This window comes from Lissotriton vulgaris, chromosome 6, assembly GCF_964263255.1.
Source record: "Lissotriton vulgaris chromosome 6, aLisVul1.2, whole genome shotgun sequence".
In the NCBI taxonomy this organism is placed as follows: domain Eukaryota; kingdom Metazoa; phylum Chordata; class Amphibia; order Caudata; family Salamandridae; genus Lissotriton; species Lissotriton vulgaris.
The window spans coordinates 1,317,631,508-1,317,652,612 of record NC_141694.1 but is presented as its reverse complement, the minus strand read 5'-3'; the positions used below and the strand labels follow the sequence as shown (position 1 = coordinate 1,317,652,612).

Here is a 21,105-nt window from a genome sequence, read left to right as displayed (position 1 = left end):
AGCGCCTTGAGACCCTCAGGGTAAGTAGTGCGCTCTATAAATGTCTGTGATTGATTGATTGATTGATTGAAGAATGGAAATCTTCGGTGAAATTACTGCTCTGGGTCAGGACTACACGTACCCCAAAGCACAGCCTCAGGGATCGCCAAACAGCATATGCTGCTGCAAAAGAACACAGTGCACAGGGGTTCGGGTTGCATGGTCCCCACGAGGGATAATGGTTTCAGAATTGCTGAGAGGACAGAACAACCTCGGGTACGCTCGGGAACCCACCTCCTGTGTTGCAGAAATCTTCTGAGTCCTCAGGAGCTCGGGAGATGCAAACGGGACAGATGCGTTAAAGGTGCCTGCCTTGCAAGGGAGTAACTCCTTTACTCCAAGGAAGATTCTTCAGCCATCCAGCGTAGTGTAGATCGTCAAAGTACTTGGTTTCTACTTGCAGAGTTGAGTCAGGTACAATCTAAAGTCATGTAGTCAGGTTTCATACTTTATACCCAAGGAAGGGGTTGGACAAACTCTGGGGACCCTCCGAGGTGGGGGGAAAGGACCCCATGGTTATACCCATGTCCTTTGTCCAGTTTCGTACCAGAGAGGAGCAAATTGCTCTGGGAGGCTGCAGTAGAACACAAGGGAATCAAGTGACAGGCTGCTCCTGTTAGAAGTGCATGATTTACTGATAACGTCAGACTTCATTTTCATATGGCTGAGAAAGATAGTGTGAATTTACAGAAAATATGTTGTGCATTTTTGCTTCTGCAGCATCTTCCATAACCTCTATGGGAAAAACATAAGAAAACAGTTTTCTCTCAAACATAATTCATGAAATCCCAGCAGAAGGCTTTTTAAAAATGTAAAGGCACCTTAGAACACACCACTATTCTTAAAATTAGTATGGTACCATCAACAAATGACACATTTGGAACTAAAATCTTATCACTGTTTATAAGTTTTCCTTTCTGTGACCCTCAAAACCTACCATTGACTGCGATGTATTTCAATAGGGTGCTATTATTATATATTGGTCCCTAGATGGCTGCCAACACTTCCTGATTGAAGGCTGAAGGCCGTTTTTTCGTGATTGAAAGCCTTGCCAGTTAACTCGTCGCGAGTGCAGCTTCCAAATTTGCTAACCAAATACAGGCATGGCTCTGTTCATCTACGTCACAACGAGTTCTTGGAAAACCAGACTCTTAAGTCTTTAGGACTTCCCACTGCTTGGATATTGATTTCTCCAAGAACTCATTTATTATGCATGAACATCTATTCATGACGTTCTTATGCCCGACTTTTACGTCAATACTGGCATTCCTAAACACCTTCAAGGTATAAATATGCCTTCACTCGCCATGGCAAATCACGGTCCGGTCCACGGTTCGACTGCCTAACTGCACAACGCGGTTCGCCACGGCAAGTTCGGAAGGAAGTCCAGTCCCCAACTGACACACTGACCAGACGCTGCCATCCTCCTCAAGCGAGAATCCAGCTCCAGTGTTTGACTCCCCTTGCGGTGGGTTAGCGATCAAGACCCGAGAAAGAGATTCCAACCGCTCTCATTCTAAGGTATGGAGCAGACTAGAACCTAGAGGGACTCTTGGCAACTATAGTTAAACTAAACTATAGCTAAACAGCACCTACTTCTTCCCTTGTGTTATTTATGTATGTATTTTTAGGAATATATACAGAACATGCTATTGCAGTATTATTTAATTCAACTGCTAATGCTGTACGTTTTATACTTCGCATTCAGTCTTCGATTGTAGCGGTTCATATCTATTGCATGAGAAATAAGACTGTTCAATAAACCTTTTTTATTTAAACGCCCGTCTTTGTATTTCTGTGTAACTCTGTAGAAACGAAGCATGCATGATTGAGTGAGTGAAAAGGTTATCTATTGTTTCCACGACTCTGAAGAGATTGTTCCGATTCTAAGGGAAACAAAGTTGTCATGTTTATGCGGTTGTCAGAAACTAATCCCTTCTTGTTCATTCGAGAAGTTTCTAGTGACCTCTGAGTTAGCTGGCACACACAAGTAATTAAGTTTAATGTACTCAATAGAGACATAGTAACCTCAGTCCTATGTCAAAATTATAGTGTATATTATTCCAATGCGCAGAGCCTATCAGGGATATGGGAACTACACTAGAAACCCTTGGGAGATACAGACCCGGTGCAGACACGCACTGTGCCACCTGGCAGCACAGAAGCATTGTTGAGAGCTCTGCATGTCCAGTCTGGCACCTGGGGCATATTCTAAAAAGCAAGAATTTGCAGTTAGAAGTATCCGTCAGAACTTAAAATAGAGAAACAGTAAGGAGAAAAAAAGACACTAAAACTAAGCTATGTATTTTAAATGTTCTGAGGCGAAAAGGTGCCAAACAATTACAAAGTGCCTGAAGAAATGTAAATTTTGCAGTTAATGGGTGCCAAGGCATGATTTAAGGCTGATTGTAATGGAGCTCGGTTATGTAAAGCGAGTCACAACAGTAAAAAGTTATACCTTAGGGCATAAGGCCTAATTGAGAATCCAGCAGATCGTTACTCCACCTCAAATGTGTTTCAAATGTGACGGATATCCGATCTACAGTATTACAAGTGCATTAAGAAATAATACATGGGAGCCTGCAATCCCTGTCACGCAACTTGTGACTTCTCTAATCTCCTGTAATAAAGAATTGGCACTGCTGTTCAACTGAAATAAGTTATTACAGATGGCTTCTGATGTCATACTGTCGCCTGCTTCCAGAAATGTAACCAACAGAAACTGGTTTACACATGTATGATAACGATTACTAAAAAGATATTTATGCAAGGTTCATGTTTGCATAATAAAGGTATTACAGGAAAAATAGAATTTGTCTGCCTTTTTCCACGGATTCTAATCCTCAGGAGTTTTTTTTAATGACACATTAAATGGATTCCAATGTATTTTTGCAACAAATCACTAACTTTCTGATGTGTTTCATTTCACACTAGGTACCACATTTACTCTTCATGTCTGCAAACATACTACCTCTTTCACGTGAAAGACCAAGGATGTAAGTTGTTTGTGGCATACTTCCTCTATACGTCATGGAACTCCTCAGAGGCTTGCAATATCCTTATGAAGTAAGGCAGTGGGTATTTTATTCCCAATATAATGGACATGTAATAAGGTGAACGAGATATCCAGGACATTTGTGACAGAGTATCCATCAAACTCTAAATTAGGCTGCTAATCTTTTTGCTGTAGTAGAACTCCTCCATTGGGGCAAAGCAAAAGTATAGTCGGCTTGTGAGAGACCGTCAAAGTCAAATACATCATTGCAAGTGCCAGATGAAGCCACTGGTTTTGGTGCCAAAAGCTCAGTAGAACAAAAGTTGGACTTCACCAGTGGGATTGATCTAGAGCCCTTTCCCAGGGTCCAAGTTTTTAACCTTTTGACTTAAGTCACTTTTTCAGTTCTCAGAATCCACCAGCAGGGCAGAGCTGGAAGCTCTAACTGTGTAGTACTCACATGGCCAGACACATTTACAGAGAGTTTAAGCTTAACTGGTTTATGATGTGGCATAAGACAAACTAGAGGGGTTCTGAAAATAAATAGTTGCAGTGGCTGACTGCCCCACCTTGCCATTTGGAAGTCAAGAAAGAGCTGTAAAAGCTGCCCTTTGTTCTTCTAGCTGGCCCATTCCCCCTCCAAGATGGCTAATCCCTGCTATCTGACCACTTGTTGACAATACCGCACATTCCTTCTGACAGAGGCCAAGCCACTGTCCTCCAGTAGCAGTGTCTTTAGTACGCCAGCAAAGGAGGTTTACTGAGTCTCTGCAGCAGGACTGTGAGGCAAACCAGTCCTAAATCAACCTTAGTCCCAGGAAGCTCAAAGTACACTTTCTTAAAATTACTTTTCCATTAACTGTACCAATGATCTACCTTCTCCACTGAACTAGACTTTTGAAAATAAGTGTAAAATAAGTTTTAATCCTCACTTTAGCATTTTCACACACTTACAAATAAAATAAAAGATTGTATTCATGTATAGACTTGTTCCTGGAAGATACAGATTTACCAACACAGTGGAAAGAGCTTAGGAATAGCTGTTACATATTCTAGGTTAATTCGCCCTTGTTGATAAAAAGTCATAACAGTAAGAACAAACAAATCTCATCATGAAAAAAAAGGTTGTTACAGTGCAGGTTTAAGTAACAGTGAAAGTTTTATAACATTTTCAAAAAAACACATATACCATACAAATACCTGTTACTATTTGTGGGTTAATTATAAAGCTCGGAGCTTGCTTGGCTCTTGATATTTTATTTGAAATACATATCATTAAAAAAAGCAGCATCTCAAGTTCATCACAGCTGGGCAGGCAAATGAAACCTGTTTCTAATCCAGAGGAACTAAATGACATCGCAAGGAGAACACATTTTACCACTACCGGTATACCACTTCGAAAAATGTAGCATTTATTTTGTTAATTGAAAAAAAAAGAATTTGCATAACTTATGCCTATTAAGTATTAACAGGTAAGCTTCTTTGCTTTAGGTTTTATATTTGTGATGAGTTGCGAGAGTACAACAATGTTTATTTGTGATTCATCTTCCTTAATAAACTTTTTGTTAACCCTCAGAGTCAATTATCTAAGCAGAAGTTAAGGAACACATGGATTTTCAGCCATAATGAATATATTGCACAGGAGAAATATTTAAATATAGAATATTTTTTTCCCCATCTGGCCAGAGTTTATCACTGATTAACCTATTTAGAGATTTTTTACACCTACATGAGTATAGCCCAATGTGCTTTGAAGCTAATGTTACAAAGCTTACTTCACTTGAATGGCTTTAATGGGGATATGTTTTTCAGAATTTTCTTCCACCCTTTCCAGGAGGCAATGTTCTTATGTCTTAATTTGCACTTACTCCTAGAACAATACGCTATGGCAAAGAGTGGTCGCATGTTTTTAACATTTGTTGACTTAACATCAGCCTTTGACTTAGTTATCCATACTAAATTATGGATGGTTCTTCAGAACCTAGGGGTTGAGAAAGACATAAATAATTTCCTTAGGGAACTTTATGCTGGGGCCACTGCCCGTGTCAGGTATGGGAAAAACGGAGAGTGCATTGACTCTTATCATTGCAAGAGGAGTGCGGCAAGGCTGTGTCCTCGCTCCCTTTCTTTTTACTATTTATATTGATGATCTTGAAAGAACATTGTTAGAGGGGTGCAGGGATATGCCGCTTGTTGGTAAAAGGTTTGTCCCTGCGCTCTTGTACGCAATGACTCAGTTTTGATGGCCAGGACACCGCTGGCCGTGCAAATAATGGTAAACAGTTTTACAGGCTTCATGAACAACCTTGAGCTGAAAACTAATTGTTCTAAAACCTTTTGCATGACTTATGGCCCTCTGCGACAGAAAAAGGAAAGAACTATATAAGTTGGTTTAAGACCCCTTGAACATACATTCACCTTTCCATATCTTGGCGTACTTTTTGACCAAACGGGTCGATAGAACGATGCAATTCAAACCAGGAGACTAATGTTTTGAAAATCTATCATGGCTCTGAAAACTTTTAGCCGAAGAATGGGGAAAAAACCAATAGGGGAGCTCTTAACTGTTTATATGAGGGATGACAGAATGTGGCTTTGGATGACTGATGAGGCACGCAGGGGACTCATCAGTGGCCTTGTATTTTTGTCAAGGCGAGGTGGTACAGGTGCTAACCAAGCTGGATTTTTCATGATCTTTATCCCCTCACTCCCGATACAGTCTGTAATGGGGATGGCTCTTACAGACTTTCTCGCTTGCTCCTTAAAGTTGTGCAAAAAGTAGTCAGACAGTATGACATAAATTGGTAGATGAAATTGTACTGCAGCTCAGACCATCGGATTATGAAAGCCTGTGATGTCCTCTGGAAGGGGGGAGGATGAGGTGGCGGAGGGGATGGAGTAGGGATCAGGTAATCATCCCATTCATCTTGAGGTTATTAAGGATCAGCAATCTTTCCTTCTTTCTCTTCGTCTGAGGACAAGGTGTCTTCACTTGGAGGCGGTACGATATGGGAAGCAGGTGTTATCCTGGGTGTTATTGGTGGAGGGATATTCCTTGGTGTGGTAGGAGAAGTAGGCTAGGATGGCACTGGTTGCTGCTCTTGTGGAGGATCCCTTGTAACCCTGCAGCATGGCTTGTTCATAAGGTTCATAATGCCGCCTAGGAGGGGTAGAATAAATCAGGTATTATTGCTCTTCATCCTCATCATCGGACTCTTCCTCCTGGTATTTTACCTGGAGCTCCGAAGAACTGTGCACATCCCCAAAGGACCCTTCGTCATCAGACTCTTGCACATCGAGTAAATGATTAGGAAATAAAGGTGAGACCTTACTAGGAGAGGTAACTTCAGGTCTGAAGGTGGTCTTGGTGATCTTGGTAATTTTAATCTTCACTGAAATTTCATTGATGACATAAAAGTGAACGGGGCGTCGATGGTAAGAGTTCCCTTGTCGACTAAACCGTCGTCATCAATGATGCTGTTGTCGACTGTGCCACTGTCGAAGGTGCTGAGGATGGCGCAGCCGTGGTCAGTGTTATTGTTGACGGTGATGCTGGTGTTGCTTCAGACGGTGAATTTGTTGATGGCAATTTCTTTGCTGTTGGATCAGTGGAAGTCAATTGAGACGTTGACGGCGGTTTAGAGGAGGAAATCATCTTAGTGGATGGAATGAAAGCATTGATAGCTGCAGTCATCGAAGTCATCGGCGATGATGGTTTTATCGCACAGACTTAGAAGACGGTCGCCGTTGTTGATAAAAGTGTCGAAGGTGGTGGTGTTGTCGTCGACGCCATTCTGAGATGATTTTTTGTCCTCGACCTCAACGGTTCTGAGGGAGGAGAACGTTTTTCCTCCATTTTTTTCTCAGATGGAGAAGTACGTTGGGAGGAGCTTTAGTTTCTCATTTCGTAGGGGTTCTTTAAGGTGTGTTTCTAATCCCCTCAGAAGACCCATAGTCAGAGGACCTTGATCTTTTGTGAGCCTGTCAGACGTGTCGTTGTCCTCCTCAGAAGAACTGGCTTTCTGGGATTTAGACTTCTGTACCCACAGAAGTAGCCTTACCTCTGTGTCCCTTAATGTTGTAGAAGAAAAAGTGTGACAAACTTTGCACTCCTTTACCTGATGTTGATGGTAGAGGCAACAGACACTGTTTTGTGTGGATCATACACATGTAGCCTTTTCTTCCCATAGGACTTGTAGGATCTGAAGATGCCTTTCCTGGAAGACTCAGACATTGTAGATGTAGGAAAGTTGAGTTATTAAGGAAAAATGAGCAGAGCTCAAGGAGACTCCCTTCACATGATGTGGGGTAGAAAATCGGAGGGACTCAGCATCTGTATGGAGTGTTCTAGGGGGTGCCATCACCCGAATGGTGGTTGTTCAAGTTTGGTCCTTTTTTAAAATGACTTTGGATTGTCATTATAGCCTATTATACTATTACATACTGCTTTACTATGGTGCCGTGGGCCTCCCACTTTGACAACAGGGAATGATTCAAGCATATGAATCTTTGAAAATCCAATACTGGAGAATGAGAGATGTTCGGCTGTACCCATGAGTACTGTGTATTGTCATATAGCTATCAGTTAGGGAAAAAAAAGTTAGCATTTAATGCTGGCTGAGGGGTACTGAGCAAGAAACAATGCTTTGATTTCCCTAGTGACGGCCAGATCAGGTATGTGTCTTACCGTAAGTTCCCAATAGACATGCAATATTTGAAATGAATGGTGCTGTGCTGCGTGCCATTAAACTCAGACCTAAAAAGAACACTTGCCAATGTTGTTAGGCAGCTTCACCATTGTAGGTGCAACAAATCAAAGGAAATATAATGTTTCTGCATCCCATAGACCCTTTCCAAGCAGGTTAATGCTAAACGATATAATAATGTACAGTAAAACCAATCTTATGCTGAGAAGAACATTAAAGCAATAGTATCCAATGGCTTAGGAACTGAAGGAGTTTGTATCTAGCTCTATTTTCTAAACAATAAACATTGTGTTTACCTATTATCATTGCCCATTTAGAAGTACATGAAAGTACAACAATAAGTATAGCACTTTCACAATTGTAGTGCTGATTGAGGTTATGAGGCTACTAAATTACGTTAAACAGATTGCTTAATCCTAAATGTCAGAGCAAAAAGTTACTTAGCCTCACAGAATGAGAATAAGTTACTAGCATTTGTGCATATCCCTTGCATACCTTCATTATATGGAGAATATACTTTGAAATTTAAAAAAGCAATTTTCTGAAGAACTTACTTGCAGATGCATCCCAAAATTTGATCGAACCATCCGCATGCCTGTTAAGGAGCAAAAGAAAAATATATCATCTTGGCACAACATTTGGAAAAATAAACAAAACTGGGAAGGGAAGGTTAGAATCCGTGGACCATCTTTACAAATAAAAATGAAAACTTTGGGAACAGAATCGAATTTTATAATATGCAATGGAAAACATGATCAAAAGTGTTGGAGTACTCTGGGTTGAATCTGTACTGTAAGGTAATATGGATTGATCAAATAAACATAATTTGCTTTCCAGTCAAATGACTCTGGCCTTTATCTGCTAACAGACTTCCACCATTTCTAAGCAATAGCTAGCTGGAGTGAAGTACAGTTATCAAATAGGCTTTGTTAGGTGACTCAACAGTTCTAAACACTTTATGGAGTTAAGTATAGTTATCAAATAGGCTTTGTTTTACTGTGAATGATCCTAATACTGAATATCCGTCTATGGATACACTAGCATCTGAAAGTCGTGTATTCCGGAAAGTTTGGGCACTGGAAGAATTCCGAATTTCAAGTATGATGTGTGCTACAATGTTTCTCTGGTGGCATGCACCTGTAATACCGGGAGGACAGACGTAGGGATCGACTGAAACTTGTTTTGTCAGTCAATTTTGGATACCTAACTGCGTTTGATTTGGACTGATTACATATTATGTCAGTTGCAGAAACAACTGGACTCCTACTCAGTTAGCAAATAAAGCTGCTACATTGATAACATCCTCATTGTTCAGAGTTGATTAATCATACTATTGGAATTCCATTTGTCTTGAGGTTCCCACCCTCACAGATGTATCTGCACCAAGCTTGGATTCACTCCCACTATAGAAGATGGTACTATTACTCATGGGTTCCATTTCATTGGCTTAAGTACTATGCATATAATCAGTTGCACAGAGTACAATATGCTATTCCTTACCAATATTAAGTTTAGAAAAGGCCAAAGCCAGGGGCACAGATTCACCAAAATGCCAGGGGTAGATGAATGGACATCTCATACCTTTTGACCATAAAGACATCACAGGAAGTGACCTCATATGACCCTTGACCCAGATGTTTTTCCAGAAAGGCACGTCACATGACCCTAACATCACACTCACACTCTTTTACACCACTTACAGTCATTCTTATTAAATCTTACTCATTTACTCTTTTTATCTCACTCATACTCATACTCATTCTTACTGACACTCAAATACAGGTTTACTAATGCTTTACACAGTGTTTGCATCACTTTTGTGATGCAAACTTGGTGCAAAATGTTAAGGTGAGAATTAATATCCAACGCAAATTCTGATTTGCACTGGATGATATCCCAAAGTAACGAATAATTGCCCTATGCTTGCGTAATTTTGTGTCAAGTGAGTGTTCCATGGATAGTGCATGGGCTTACCATGCAGCCACCAATGGGTTTTGACAGAAATCCCTTTCGACGAAGAAGAAACAACCTTCGTATTAAAATCTCACCTACATTAGCTAAGATAGCTGAACTCCGAGAATATGTCCCAATACCTTTGATGAAATACTTAAAGCTCCAGAAATGCCTATAGTACATAAAGACTGTCGTCAAAGTCTCATCACCTCAGCAAGTTAAAATCTTACATTTGAGCTCACTTTCTGAGGGCGAAGGAAGACATTTTGAGCAATACATGAAAGTACCCAGAGTCAATATTCTCGGCTGAAAAGAACATAACACAATCAACTTCATTCAAACAGAGGGAAATGGAGGACATCACTGCAGATCTCAGAGCAGAAGAGTTTTCAACTCTATGGAATGAAAAGTATCTTAAACGTAGACCTTGCAAGTAAAAATGGTTTATGTAACAGAAACACTAAAAAACATAAATGTTTAAATAAAGGCTTCTGGTTTGTTTATGTCATTCCCGACTGCCTAGCTTCTGCAGCTCTGTGGGGAAGAGCCTAACACACCTCTTGAAGGCCTGGCATTCACCATTCAGGACGCAAGTAGTGCAATCTTCCACCCAGCACGCGTGCATTGGAGCAATCGGGTTACGTTAGAATGGAAAGGCGGGGTCAAAATCGGACCTGCCAACCTTCTGGCAGGGCGCACCGGCCCCCACTCGCCCCCGGGTTCCCTGGTGACCCGGAAGTGATTGAGTCACTTCCGGGCCATAAAGGGAACAAAGGCCAGGCCGGTTCGATCCCGCTTGGCCTGCGAGGGGTTAAAATGCCGTGCAGCGCGGGATTCGGCCTCTTTGACTCCTGCGCGCCATGGCCTGCCCCTTCGAGCCTCTAGGAGGCTGTAGTTAATTTTTCTTTTGTTTTTCAGGTTGAGAATGTTTCGTCGGTGGACGCGTCAAGTTTTACGTTTGTGTCTCCTAGTCCAGGTCGGGTTGGAGGAGCGAGCAAGAGCATGTCAGGAGAAACAGTCTGAGAAATCCCTGTGGGGAGAATCTTTGTGTTTTCTCTCCTCTGAAGGTGTACACAAAGTGGGTGACCCAATATACCCTTGAGAGCTTGGGCTATATAAATGAGAAGGTAGGGTTTGTCTTCAAGGGATTTTTTTAAAAACAGAATATTAAACAAATTATTTATAAAGAATAAATCCTAGGCCCTAGTGCTTTTGGCCCGAGCTAAACAATAGACAAATCACCATATACATTTGCAGTGACTTTTTGATTTAGATAAAGCACTAAACATTACAACAAGAACATATATTTGACAATGTTTAACAAACGAAAAAGAGCACAGAAACCGGTATATATAAAAATATTTTTCTTTATGATTGTATTTTCAAAGGGGGGTACTAGAGTGTATATAGACAATGTGACAAGAAAGGAAACCGTATACAATAATGACACCTTCACTGTAACATTATGTAACGCCTTTCTTCCTTTGTTAAAATTAAATGCAAACAAATGATGCAAGAAAAAGCGTGGGTCGACGTTTCGGTCTCTACCGTTTCTTTACAGAGACCATCTTCAGGACTATACAAATATACAGAAGGTTGACCCCTATAACAGTAAAATAAAATAAAATTACTGTTCAATTCTTGATAAATTGGTCTAGTAAAAACAACTGGATGAACTGTGCAAAGCAAACTAAATTAATATCACAAATAAATTTACAAAGCAGAATTGATTCATATCACAAAAAAATTAAAAACAAATAAATTACTTAACTCATTCTTCAACTTTCTCAATGTTCGAACATATCTTTCTAGTTCATTGTCCTAAATTAGATTTATTCACTAAATGGACATGACTAACTTAAAAAATGCCCCTAGGTATCCACGTGGACAAAAACATATACATAAATACATGATAATAAATAAAATTTTACTGTTATAGGGGTCAACCTTCTGTATATTTGTATAGTCCTGAAGATGGTCTCTGTACAGAAACGGTAGAGACCGAAACGTCGACCCACGCTTCTATTTGCATCATTTGTTTGTATTTAATTTTAACAAAGGAAGAAGGCGTTACATAATGTTACAGTGAAGGTGTCATTATTGTATACTGTTTCCCTTCTTGTCACATTGTCTATATACACTCTAGTACCCCCCCCTTTGAAAATACAATCATAAAGAAAAATATTTTTATATATACTGGTTTCTGTGCTCTTTTTAGTTTGTTAAACATTGTCAAATATATTTTCTTGTTGTAATGTTTAGTGCTTTATCTAAATCAAAATGTCACTGCAAATTTATATGGTGATTTTCTATTGTTTAGCTCGGGCCAAAAACACTAGGGCCTAGGATTTATTCTTTATAAATAATTTTTTTAATATTCTGTTTTTAAAAAAATCCCTTGAAGGCAAACCCTACCTTATCATCGCGAACAAAAAGGACCACGCCAGGAGCTGCAGAATGCAGACGAGGTGATCAGCTGGCATGTTTTACAAGGGGGCAGCAGTGGAAGCAGTGGGCCAAGGAACCCACGATCAGGAGCAGCGGAGGTGTTTTACAAGGAGCCCGGATATGAACGGAAACGGTGAGCCATCGATGGTGGACTCCTCCATAAAGGGCTAATGGCAAGGTGAACACCCGCTGTGTTCCCCCCGTAATGAGTGCGGTATGGGTAGGGGGAGGCGAGGCGCTTGCTGAAGTTAACCTCGCCCTTATTAGTTTGACCCCCTCTGCTACCTAGGCCGGTTCGAGTCCTGGCGCGATTGGCTGTGCGTGGGGTGATTGGTACGTTTTTGTATAGCACTCCAATTTCTTTCGTATTTGGTGAGTTGGAAGAGGTACTCTTGTCGGTGCACTTTTGTAGCCCCTGCACCTCTGTTTCCTTGTCCCACTATCCTTGCTGCGCCGGTAGAGTTTGCGAAGCTGTGGCGTCACTTGGTCGCCATGTGTCTGAATGTTAGTGTGGATGCGGTGCTCTGGCGGCGCTCCGGTGCCTTCGGCTCGAGTAGCTGGTCGTGGCTCAATTGAGGAGCGAGTGGTGCTAGTGGTGCAGGGGTGACAGGTTCTATACCGTAGGGAGCACTATTCCGCGCTATATAAATTATGCGAATACTTTTGATGTTAAAGGGCACTATGAGAATCAAGATTATTCCAGTGGTCTTAGGCCTTTTAAATAGGGGGGACAGCTAGGGCCATTACGGATCAAAGATTATACAGTCTGGGTTAAAAGAATCCCATGCACGAACATGGCAGTAAAACCTTTGTTGTACCCTAACCCCCACCTAACAGCTGTGTGAGGTGCTCGAATACTAGGTTTCACCGGCTGCTCTCCAGCACCGGGAGCCCCCCCTTTTTTGTGCATTAGCGGACACTTTAGCCCGTGTGTTTCGAAGCGATACGCGGCAATGCGTCTGGGCAAATTGTGTCAATTGTCTGCTGTGGGTACCCATCAGTGTTAAAATGCAGCCCGTAGCCCGGCAGGTATTGCGAAGAAATGAATGCAGTAGAAGGGTTGTAGCTCAGTGGTAGAGCTCATACGTTGCATTGATGAGGCCCCGGGTTCAAACCCCGGCATCTCCAGGAGTTTCTGTTTCTGTATTTTAAAAAGGGGAAATATTTGGAAACAGGATTGTTGAATTGTTTCTTTTGTAATATCGGTTTAAATGACACCAGATGCCAGTGTACTTGTGTTTCTTGCATATATGGCAATTTCACCGCCAGTGTGATTCGTTGGGGTTTTCGCTCTTTAGTAGATAGCGCTGTCCTTTCTATTACGGGTATATACTTGTATGGCAAGCAGCCTTATAGCTGGTATGTAATAGATTGAAGCACAATTGTGGTTTATTCAGGTCCAAAGGATAGGAGATGGTACTCACAACATTGTGTTTGTGTAATGTATCCTATACAGGGGTTATTGGTGTACAGGATGTTAGGCGATGGCTTGACATGTTGGCCCCATTGTGTAAATTTGGTGTTCACCTTGGACAGTTGGCATCAGCATAGCGATGATTTCTAGAAACACTCCTAAAGCGCTCTAAAAGTTATACCTTGGATGACGTATACACACGAAGGCACCCAGAGTAGATCTAAAAAGGAAAGGATGTGGCCATGCCTAAATCCCACCTTTTAGGCAGCTGGTGCTCATTTACAGGCATGGGCGCAGGGTCAGACTGATTTGCATATGGCCATGTCTGAACTGGGGTGGCAGAGTGGGCGAAATAACGGTGATGGATTAAACCCAGATCTGTTGAAAATAATGTTTTGTCACATACGATTTATGATATATGAATGTAAACTATGACTTGATTGGCTAAAGCCATATGTGGTAAATAGCAGATGTTTCAACTAACCAGATTGCCTTGCCAAGATGACTGTCAGAGGCACGACTCAAACACTTGTTTTATTGCTTGTCGCAGGTTATGTTTCACTATTAGCTAATTTTAATGTATTAAGGCTGGGCAGCCATACAACAACTGCAGACGGGGCCATCTGTAAATATTGCTAGGTGCATTGTTGATGGTGGATGTCCTCTCTGCGTGATAGCGCGTAAAAAATGGCGGCAGAAATCTGCTGGTACGCATAGGTTGGCGTCACACTGGCGATGGCAGTAGACACTGCAGCTGGAAGCTAGAGGGTCATCCGTTAAATGCAACCTAATAGGGGAATCATTATCCTTCTGCTCAATGTTACTGAAACTGTGTAACTGGCTCCTGGTTACTGCTTTCCTTTTGAAGACTTAAGAGCAGCATTATTGGCGTGGTGTACACTGGGCGTCAGTTTGGTAGCCTATTCAATATTATATACAAGCCATGGTTGCTCCTTATTTATCTTACGCAAGGAACAGCCATTGACAAAGCCAATAGTCAGGAATTAGGGGTTTGATACTTATAATACGCATCTCTCATTGAGTTGTTGCTGGGTGGAATGTTTTATCTCACAATTATAAAGTTAAGTATAACACTTTAGAATTACTATCATTGGCAACAACTGAATTGATAGTTAAAACAATCGTAGGAACTTCTCTATGGTAATGACCTCTTTCTTGGGGTCCTCCCTGCGAGTAACATGTATTCAAGTGTAGGTCTGGACGATGGTGTGAAAGCCAGTTTCCCGGGTTGCGTGGCACACTATTCCTAGGCACAGACGTTAACCACGTTCCGTTGCAACTCAAAAGCAGAAAACCAAAGAAGGGGCTTGAATATTTCATTTTGAAGGTAAATCACACCAATGTGAGCCTAGTAATGCATGCAATTCGGGAAAGCAGTAGGTGTAAGAGACTCTTCTCTCATCTATTATTAGGGGGAGTTCAAAACGCAGTGTGCTACTGATGCTGATGGTGCTCTATATGGGAGCTGCTTTCCACTTAAACTTGAGAACTACCCAGAGTCCTCTGCTTGGTTTTGCAGCATATTTATGCAGCACTGTATTTCTGAACAGGGTTGTCTAGACTTAAACAAAGTGTACACTTAGGTATAGACAGAGCTATACCTCTCGGAGGAGGGTGAAACACATGTCAGGGGTCGTTTTTGATCATGTCATGTTGGCTTGGATGGTATTTTACCAGAAGCCAAAGTGGTAATGGGGTGCTGGGAGTGGTAAAAAGCTCTTGGGCCATTTTACAGCCCGGCACGGATAGCACTGTGCTAATCCTATGCTTAAAGACTTGGATGCTGCACTGGCTAAACGACTGTCCCCTTCAATCTTAGATCCTATGCCTAAAGACTTGGTTAGTAAAGCAGAAATTGGAAGTGATGTCCTTGTCTGCGGCATAATTTCAGTAACAATGAATGCGCTGTCACTGCACTTCACACTGTGTATCGTCCTTGAGAAGTCATGAGGGCGCTATTGTATTCACTCTGGACCACAGGTCTATTATTTCAATAAGGGTCACACTACCGGGCACCCTATCTGTAACATTAATTCAAATACTCTGCATGTGACACAGACTGATGCTATGTTAAACACTTGTAGTTGCAAGCTTTACGGGACTGGGTCTGGTGCTAATCTTAGCAAGGTGACCTGTGACGGCAATGTAATACGGGCATGTGTGCTGCAGCTTTCGTCAGGAAGCCAGAAACACTAATCGTTTGTGTTTGTCTTTTCCATTTATGTGTGGCCGGGTCCATGGCGGATATCTGGGAAGTGCTCCACACCGCAACGACTGCAACAGGTGGACAGCCAAAGGGACGCTTACGCATGATACAGGAATGGCAAGCAACGCCGTCAAGTGTGATGGGCGATCGATCAAGGACTCATGAGATGCCAATACTGGGTTGATTATCTATTGGTGTGTTAACCCTAGATTTGGCTGACTGCAGTAATGTAGCAGGATGTTGCATCCCATAAGATGGCAGTATGTTCCTTATCAGAAAAATGTATTTCTACAGTAACGGCGCCTGTGCTCGCAGGGCCACTGTGATCATCACAGTATTTTCGTAGGGTAACAATTGGTAGGCACAGCGTTAATTGATGTGGCAGTGCACAGGGGGGTGCCTGGCCAGCCTGGCCAAACTCAGGAGTAATAGGCCTATGCAACACCTCAGCTCCCCTTGTCAGGAGGCTAGGCTCTGCCTTTACGGGGGCCCGATCTCCCAGTTGCCATTTTAGTAGGCACATCGCATTTCGGGATTCCCATAGTAAGGGGCTAGACATACGATGACGGGTAGCTTCTTTAGACACACTGACAGTGGGTGGCAGCGTCGGGAGCAGCACCGTGTGTATCTGGCGCAGCGTAATGCCATTCAATTAAACCCATCTGGCGGCCTATGGTGGCACGTTTAATTGCCCTGTATCAGTCAGCCCTAGCATAATTAGTACACATTTTGGGGTTGGGGGGGCTGAATGAACAGGTTCACTAGGACGCCTAGGTAGAAAAGTGGGTCGACTTATCCGTACTCGGGGTACACCCTGGCACGGACATTTCAGATCTCCGGAAGTAGGGAAGTGAGTCTGAGGCCACATTGTGCCCATGGAAGCAAATACCTAGTAACAAGAGTAGTGAGGCTTGCTAACCGTAGCTGTATGCCTGTCACCCTTCTTTCATTTAAAAAAAAAAAAAATAATGTAATGTTATCTTAAAAAATATACTGAAGTTTACATTGGTGGATGATGTCATCAGTGATATCATTTGAGACGTCATCAAGAATGTCACAGAGGTCCACCACCCTCAACATACGCAGGCTCCATAGAGGAGTGGAGCTTGTACTGCTCAATGGCCACATGCAGCCTGTCTAGTACCGGACCTAGAGAAGGCATTCAATACCGTTTACTGGGAGTTCATGTTCATGGCATTATCATTCATGGGTATTAACAGCAGACTCTAGCACCTTATTGAACTCTTTTATGCGGACCCAACTGCCTACATGAGACCTCTAGGGTGCATCTCTGACCCTCTACTGATAAGTAAGGGGACTCCTGGTTGGTGATGAAATACACATCTTCTCCCTTTATGCCGATGTCTAAAGTCTGAAATACTTTATTTCGGTTGCCAGGAACCCTCAAAGTGTGCATACAATATACAATAATATACATCTTAATAAATAAGTGGCTAAAATGCATGCAGTCAAGGCCCTGTTGGCAGCCATTGGCATTTGTTAGCCGATTGAAGTCGCAGGTTCTCGCCGAGTATAGGCAATAGCATATGATGTGATCTGCATTTGGATAACACGTGTTATAGCAATTCGAAACTGTTATGTTCGGCACTGCAAGTCCCAGAATCCATCGGTAGAAACCGGAATGGATCTGATACTCGTCCAGGGAACAGCTAGAGACTAGACTCTGGGAGGGGCCCGATCTCCGCCACAATGTGCTGTTGTGCTCGGTACACGCTGCTCCCTGCTGCTAGAAGTGGTATTGTAGTGCTTCTGCCTGACTAATTCATTGCCTTAGTTGAATTGCGCACTGCCCGCTCTGCTCACTATAATTATTGATTGTGCCTCATGATATAGACATCGTAGCGCTATAGTGATAGACTGCTCTGCATTAACTGCAAAATTGTGCACTGCTCGCTTTGCCTGCTAGAACTATTTGTGCCTGATTGTACCGGCGCCACTGCCCATTTATTAGCGATTCCAGGTTGTGCCCCAATCTCGTCCTGTATCGCTTTTGGGCTTGCTGCCATTTTGTTGTTTGCTGTTGCGCCTCCCAGCCCATCTCTCCCCCCCGCTCCCGCCTCCCAGCTGCTCCTCCTTCGCCCCTCCCCCCTCCACAATCCACATATGACTGATGCATTCGCGCGCAGCGTTAACACGCAGCGGTCGCGCCCCATGCGCACCGAAGGTGCGCCAATGGTAAGCCTGTCTGCGCCTGGACCGCGCCCACGCCAGACCCCCTGGCCCCCGCAAAATCCACTGCGCCCGCATAACGTACGACGCCACAATCCTCTCAGCACTTACACTCACGACTCACAAACTGCTACGAAGCCGCCCCAGGACACTGCCATGGACCCTTCACCTGCCTCTCCTGCAAGTTCGACTGCATCAGGACCCACACCAAATCCACTAACTCCAAACAGAGCTCCAACACTAACCACCTGATATGCATCCTGCTCAACACCCGCTCGGTCCACAGACACGCCATTGACCTTTGGAACCTACTCGACACTACATCGCCGGACGTCGCCTTCCTTACAGAAACCTGGATGAACGCCTCATCAGCGCCCGACATCGCCATAGCCATCCCGGACGGATACAAGATCATCCGAAAAGACCGCACCAACCAAACAGAAGGAGGCATCGCCATCGTCCATAAGAACACCATCCGCATCACGACCAGTTCAGACGATGACCTCACTACCGCCGAACACCTTCACTTCCAGATCCACACCGACCCCAAGACCACACTCTGAGGCACCCTCATCTACAGGCCACCAGGACCCCGCACACAATTCAGCGAAGACATCACTGACTTCATCAGCCCACACGCCCTCCCCTCAGAGGACTACATTCTACTGGGAGACCTCAACTTCCACCTGGAAAAGAAAAACGACCGCAACACCACCACCCTTCTGGCCAACCTGGCCAACCTCGGACAACTTGTTGATACCCCCACCCACTATGCCAGACACACGCTCGACCCAATCTTCACCTCCAGCAAGCACATCTACTTCAACCACACCACAGCTCTCCATTGGACGGACCACAGCTGCGTTCACTTCAACTACAAAAAAACCCTCGACCCACAACCTCCCACAACCAATTCCCCGAAGAAACTGGAACAAAATTACCACCGACCAACTCTTCACTTCGCTTCACCAAAACCCTCCCGCCAAGTCATCGGACCCAAACCAAGCAGCCACCAACCTCACACAATGGATCACCCACAGCGCCAACCAACTAGCACCCCTGAAAAACCATCAAATCATGCAAGGTAGCAAAAAAGCCCCCTGGTTCAACGATGACCTTAAGAAATCCAAGAAGTTCTGTCGCACCCTCGAGAAAGCCTGGCGAAAAAACCCAACCACTGACGACCTGACCACCTTCAAGAACGCCACCCGCAAACACCACCAACTGATCCGATCCACCAAGAAAGCAGCATTCAAGGACCGACTTGACAACAACGTCCACAAAAGCAAGGAACTATTCAACATCGTCAAAGAATTTATCAATACCACCGCCGGCACCAACGATATCACTCCCTCCCAAGACCTCTGCAACTCGCTAGCCTCATTCTTCCACAACAAAATCGCCGACATACATAACAGCTTTGAAAACCAGTCCGAAGACTAGTCCACTCCACCCACCTGCGAACCAAAACCCCCCTCTAACAACCTTTGCGCCTGGAATCCAATCACCACTGAAGACACCATCCGCCTGATGAACTCCAATCACTCAGGATCGCCAACCGACCAATGCCAGCACCACATTTTCAACAAAGCAGACTCCATCATCGCTCCTCATCTTCGAGACGTCATCAACTGCTCCCTCAACTCCGTCACCTTCCCGGAAAGCTGGAAACATGGCGAACTCAGCGCCCTCCTGAAGAAACCCACAGCTGACCCCACTGAACTTAAGAACGACCGCCCCATCTCGCTCCTCCCATTCCCTGCTAAAGTCATTGAGAAAGCCGTCAACAGTCAGCTCGCCGCCTTCCTCGAATCTAACGGCTCCCTCGACCATCTCAGCCCGGCTTCCAAGCCAAACACAGCACCGAGACCGCCCTCATCGCAGCAACAGACGACATTCGAACACTACTGGACAACGGAGAAACAGTTGCCCTCATCCTACTTGACCTCTCCGCAGCCTTCGACACAGTCTGCCATAACACCCTCATACAACGCCTCAGCAACATCGGAATACAAGGAAAAGCATTGGACTGGATCATCTCGTTCCTCGCCGGAAGAACCCAGAGGGTCCGCCTCCGCCCTTTTAGTTCAGAGGCCACCAAAGTCATCTGCGGCGTACCACAAGGATGATCTCTCAGTCCCACCCTCTTCAACGTATACATGAGTCCCCTCGCATCCATCGCGCGCCAGCACAACCTCAACATCATCTCCTACGCAGACGACACCCAGCTAATCCTCTCCCTCACCAAAGCACTAAACAACGCCGAAACCAACTTACAAGAAGGAATAAAAGATGTAGCCGAGTGGATGAAGAACAGCAGTTTAAAACTGAACTCGGACAAAACGGAAGTCCTCATCTTAGGCTCATCCCTCTCTGCCTGGGACGACTCCTGGTGGCCACCGGCCCTGGGAAACGCACCCATACCTACGGACCACGCGCGCAACCTAGGCTTCATATTAGACTCCTTCCTCTCGATGACCAGACAAGTCAACGCCGTCTCTTCATCATGCTTCAACATCCTACGCATGCTCAAAAAAATCTTCAGTTTGATCCCCGCCGAAACAAGAAAAACGGTCACCCACGCACTGGTCACAAGCCGACTGGATTACGGAAACACCCTCTACGCCGGAACCACAGCCAAACTACAGAAAAAACTCCAACGCATCCAAAACGCCTCAGCTAGACTCATACTTGACCTCCCCCGCCAAGCTCACATTTCCGGTCACCTGAAAGACCTCCACTGGCTCCCTGTCAACAAGAGAATAACGTTCCGTCTCCTCACCCATGCACACAAAGCCCTCCACGACCTAGGACCCGAGTGCCTCAACACGCGCCTGTCCTTTTACACCCCCACCCGCCAACTACGATCGTCCAATCAAGCCCTCGCCGCCATTCCGCCCATCCACAGATCCACCATAGGGGGAAGATCCTTCTCCTACCTAGCGGCCAAGACCTGGAACTCCCTCCCCTCCCACCTCCGCCTTACACAGAACCACCTCTCCTTCAGAAAGCAACTAAAAACTTGGATATTCGATAAGCAAACTACCCCCCCCCCCCCAAGCGCCTTGAGACCCCCTGGGTGAGTAGTGCGCTATACAAATGTTAAACTTGAACTTGAGGCAGCTGTCCAATT

At 44.1% G+C, this 21,105-nt stretch overlaps 1 protein-coding gene across 5 annotated transcripts in view; it reads right to left on the bottom strand.

Moving 5' to 3' along the window:
• STXBP5 (syntaxin binding protein 5) overlaps positions 1-21,105 on the bottom strand; it is a 1,242,391-nt gene that overhangs the window by 497,158 nt on the left and 724,128 nt on the right. For all 5 annotated transcript variants that reach the window (XM_086927454.1, XM_086927457.1, XM_086927456.1 and 2 more), the window contains exon 14: positions 8,295-8,335. In XM_086927454.1, the coding sequence (XP_086783580.1) occupies positions 8,295-8,335 (41 nt within the window). The remainder of the gene's footprint in view (positions 1-8,294; positions 8,336-21,105) is intronic.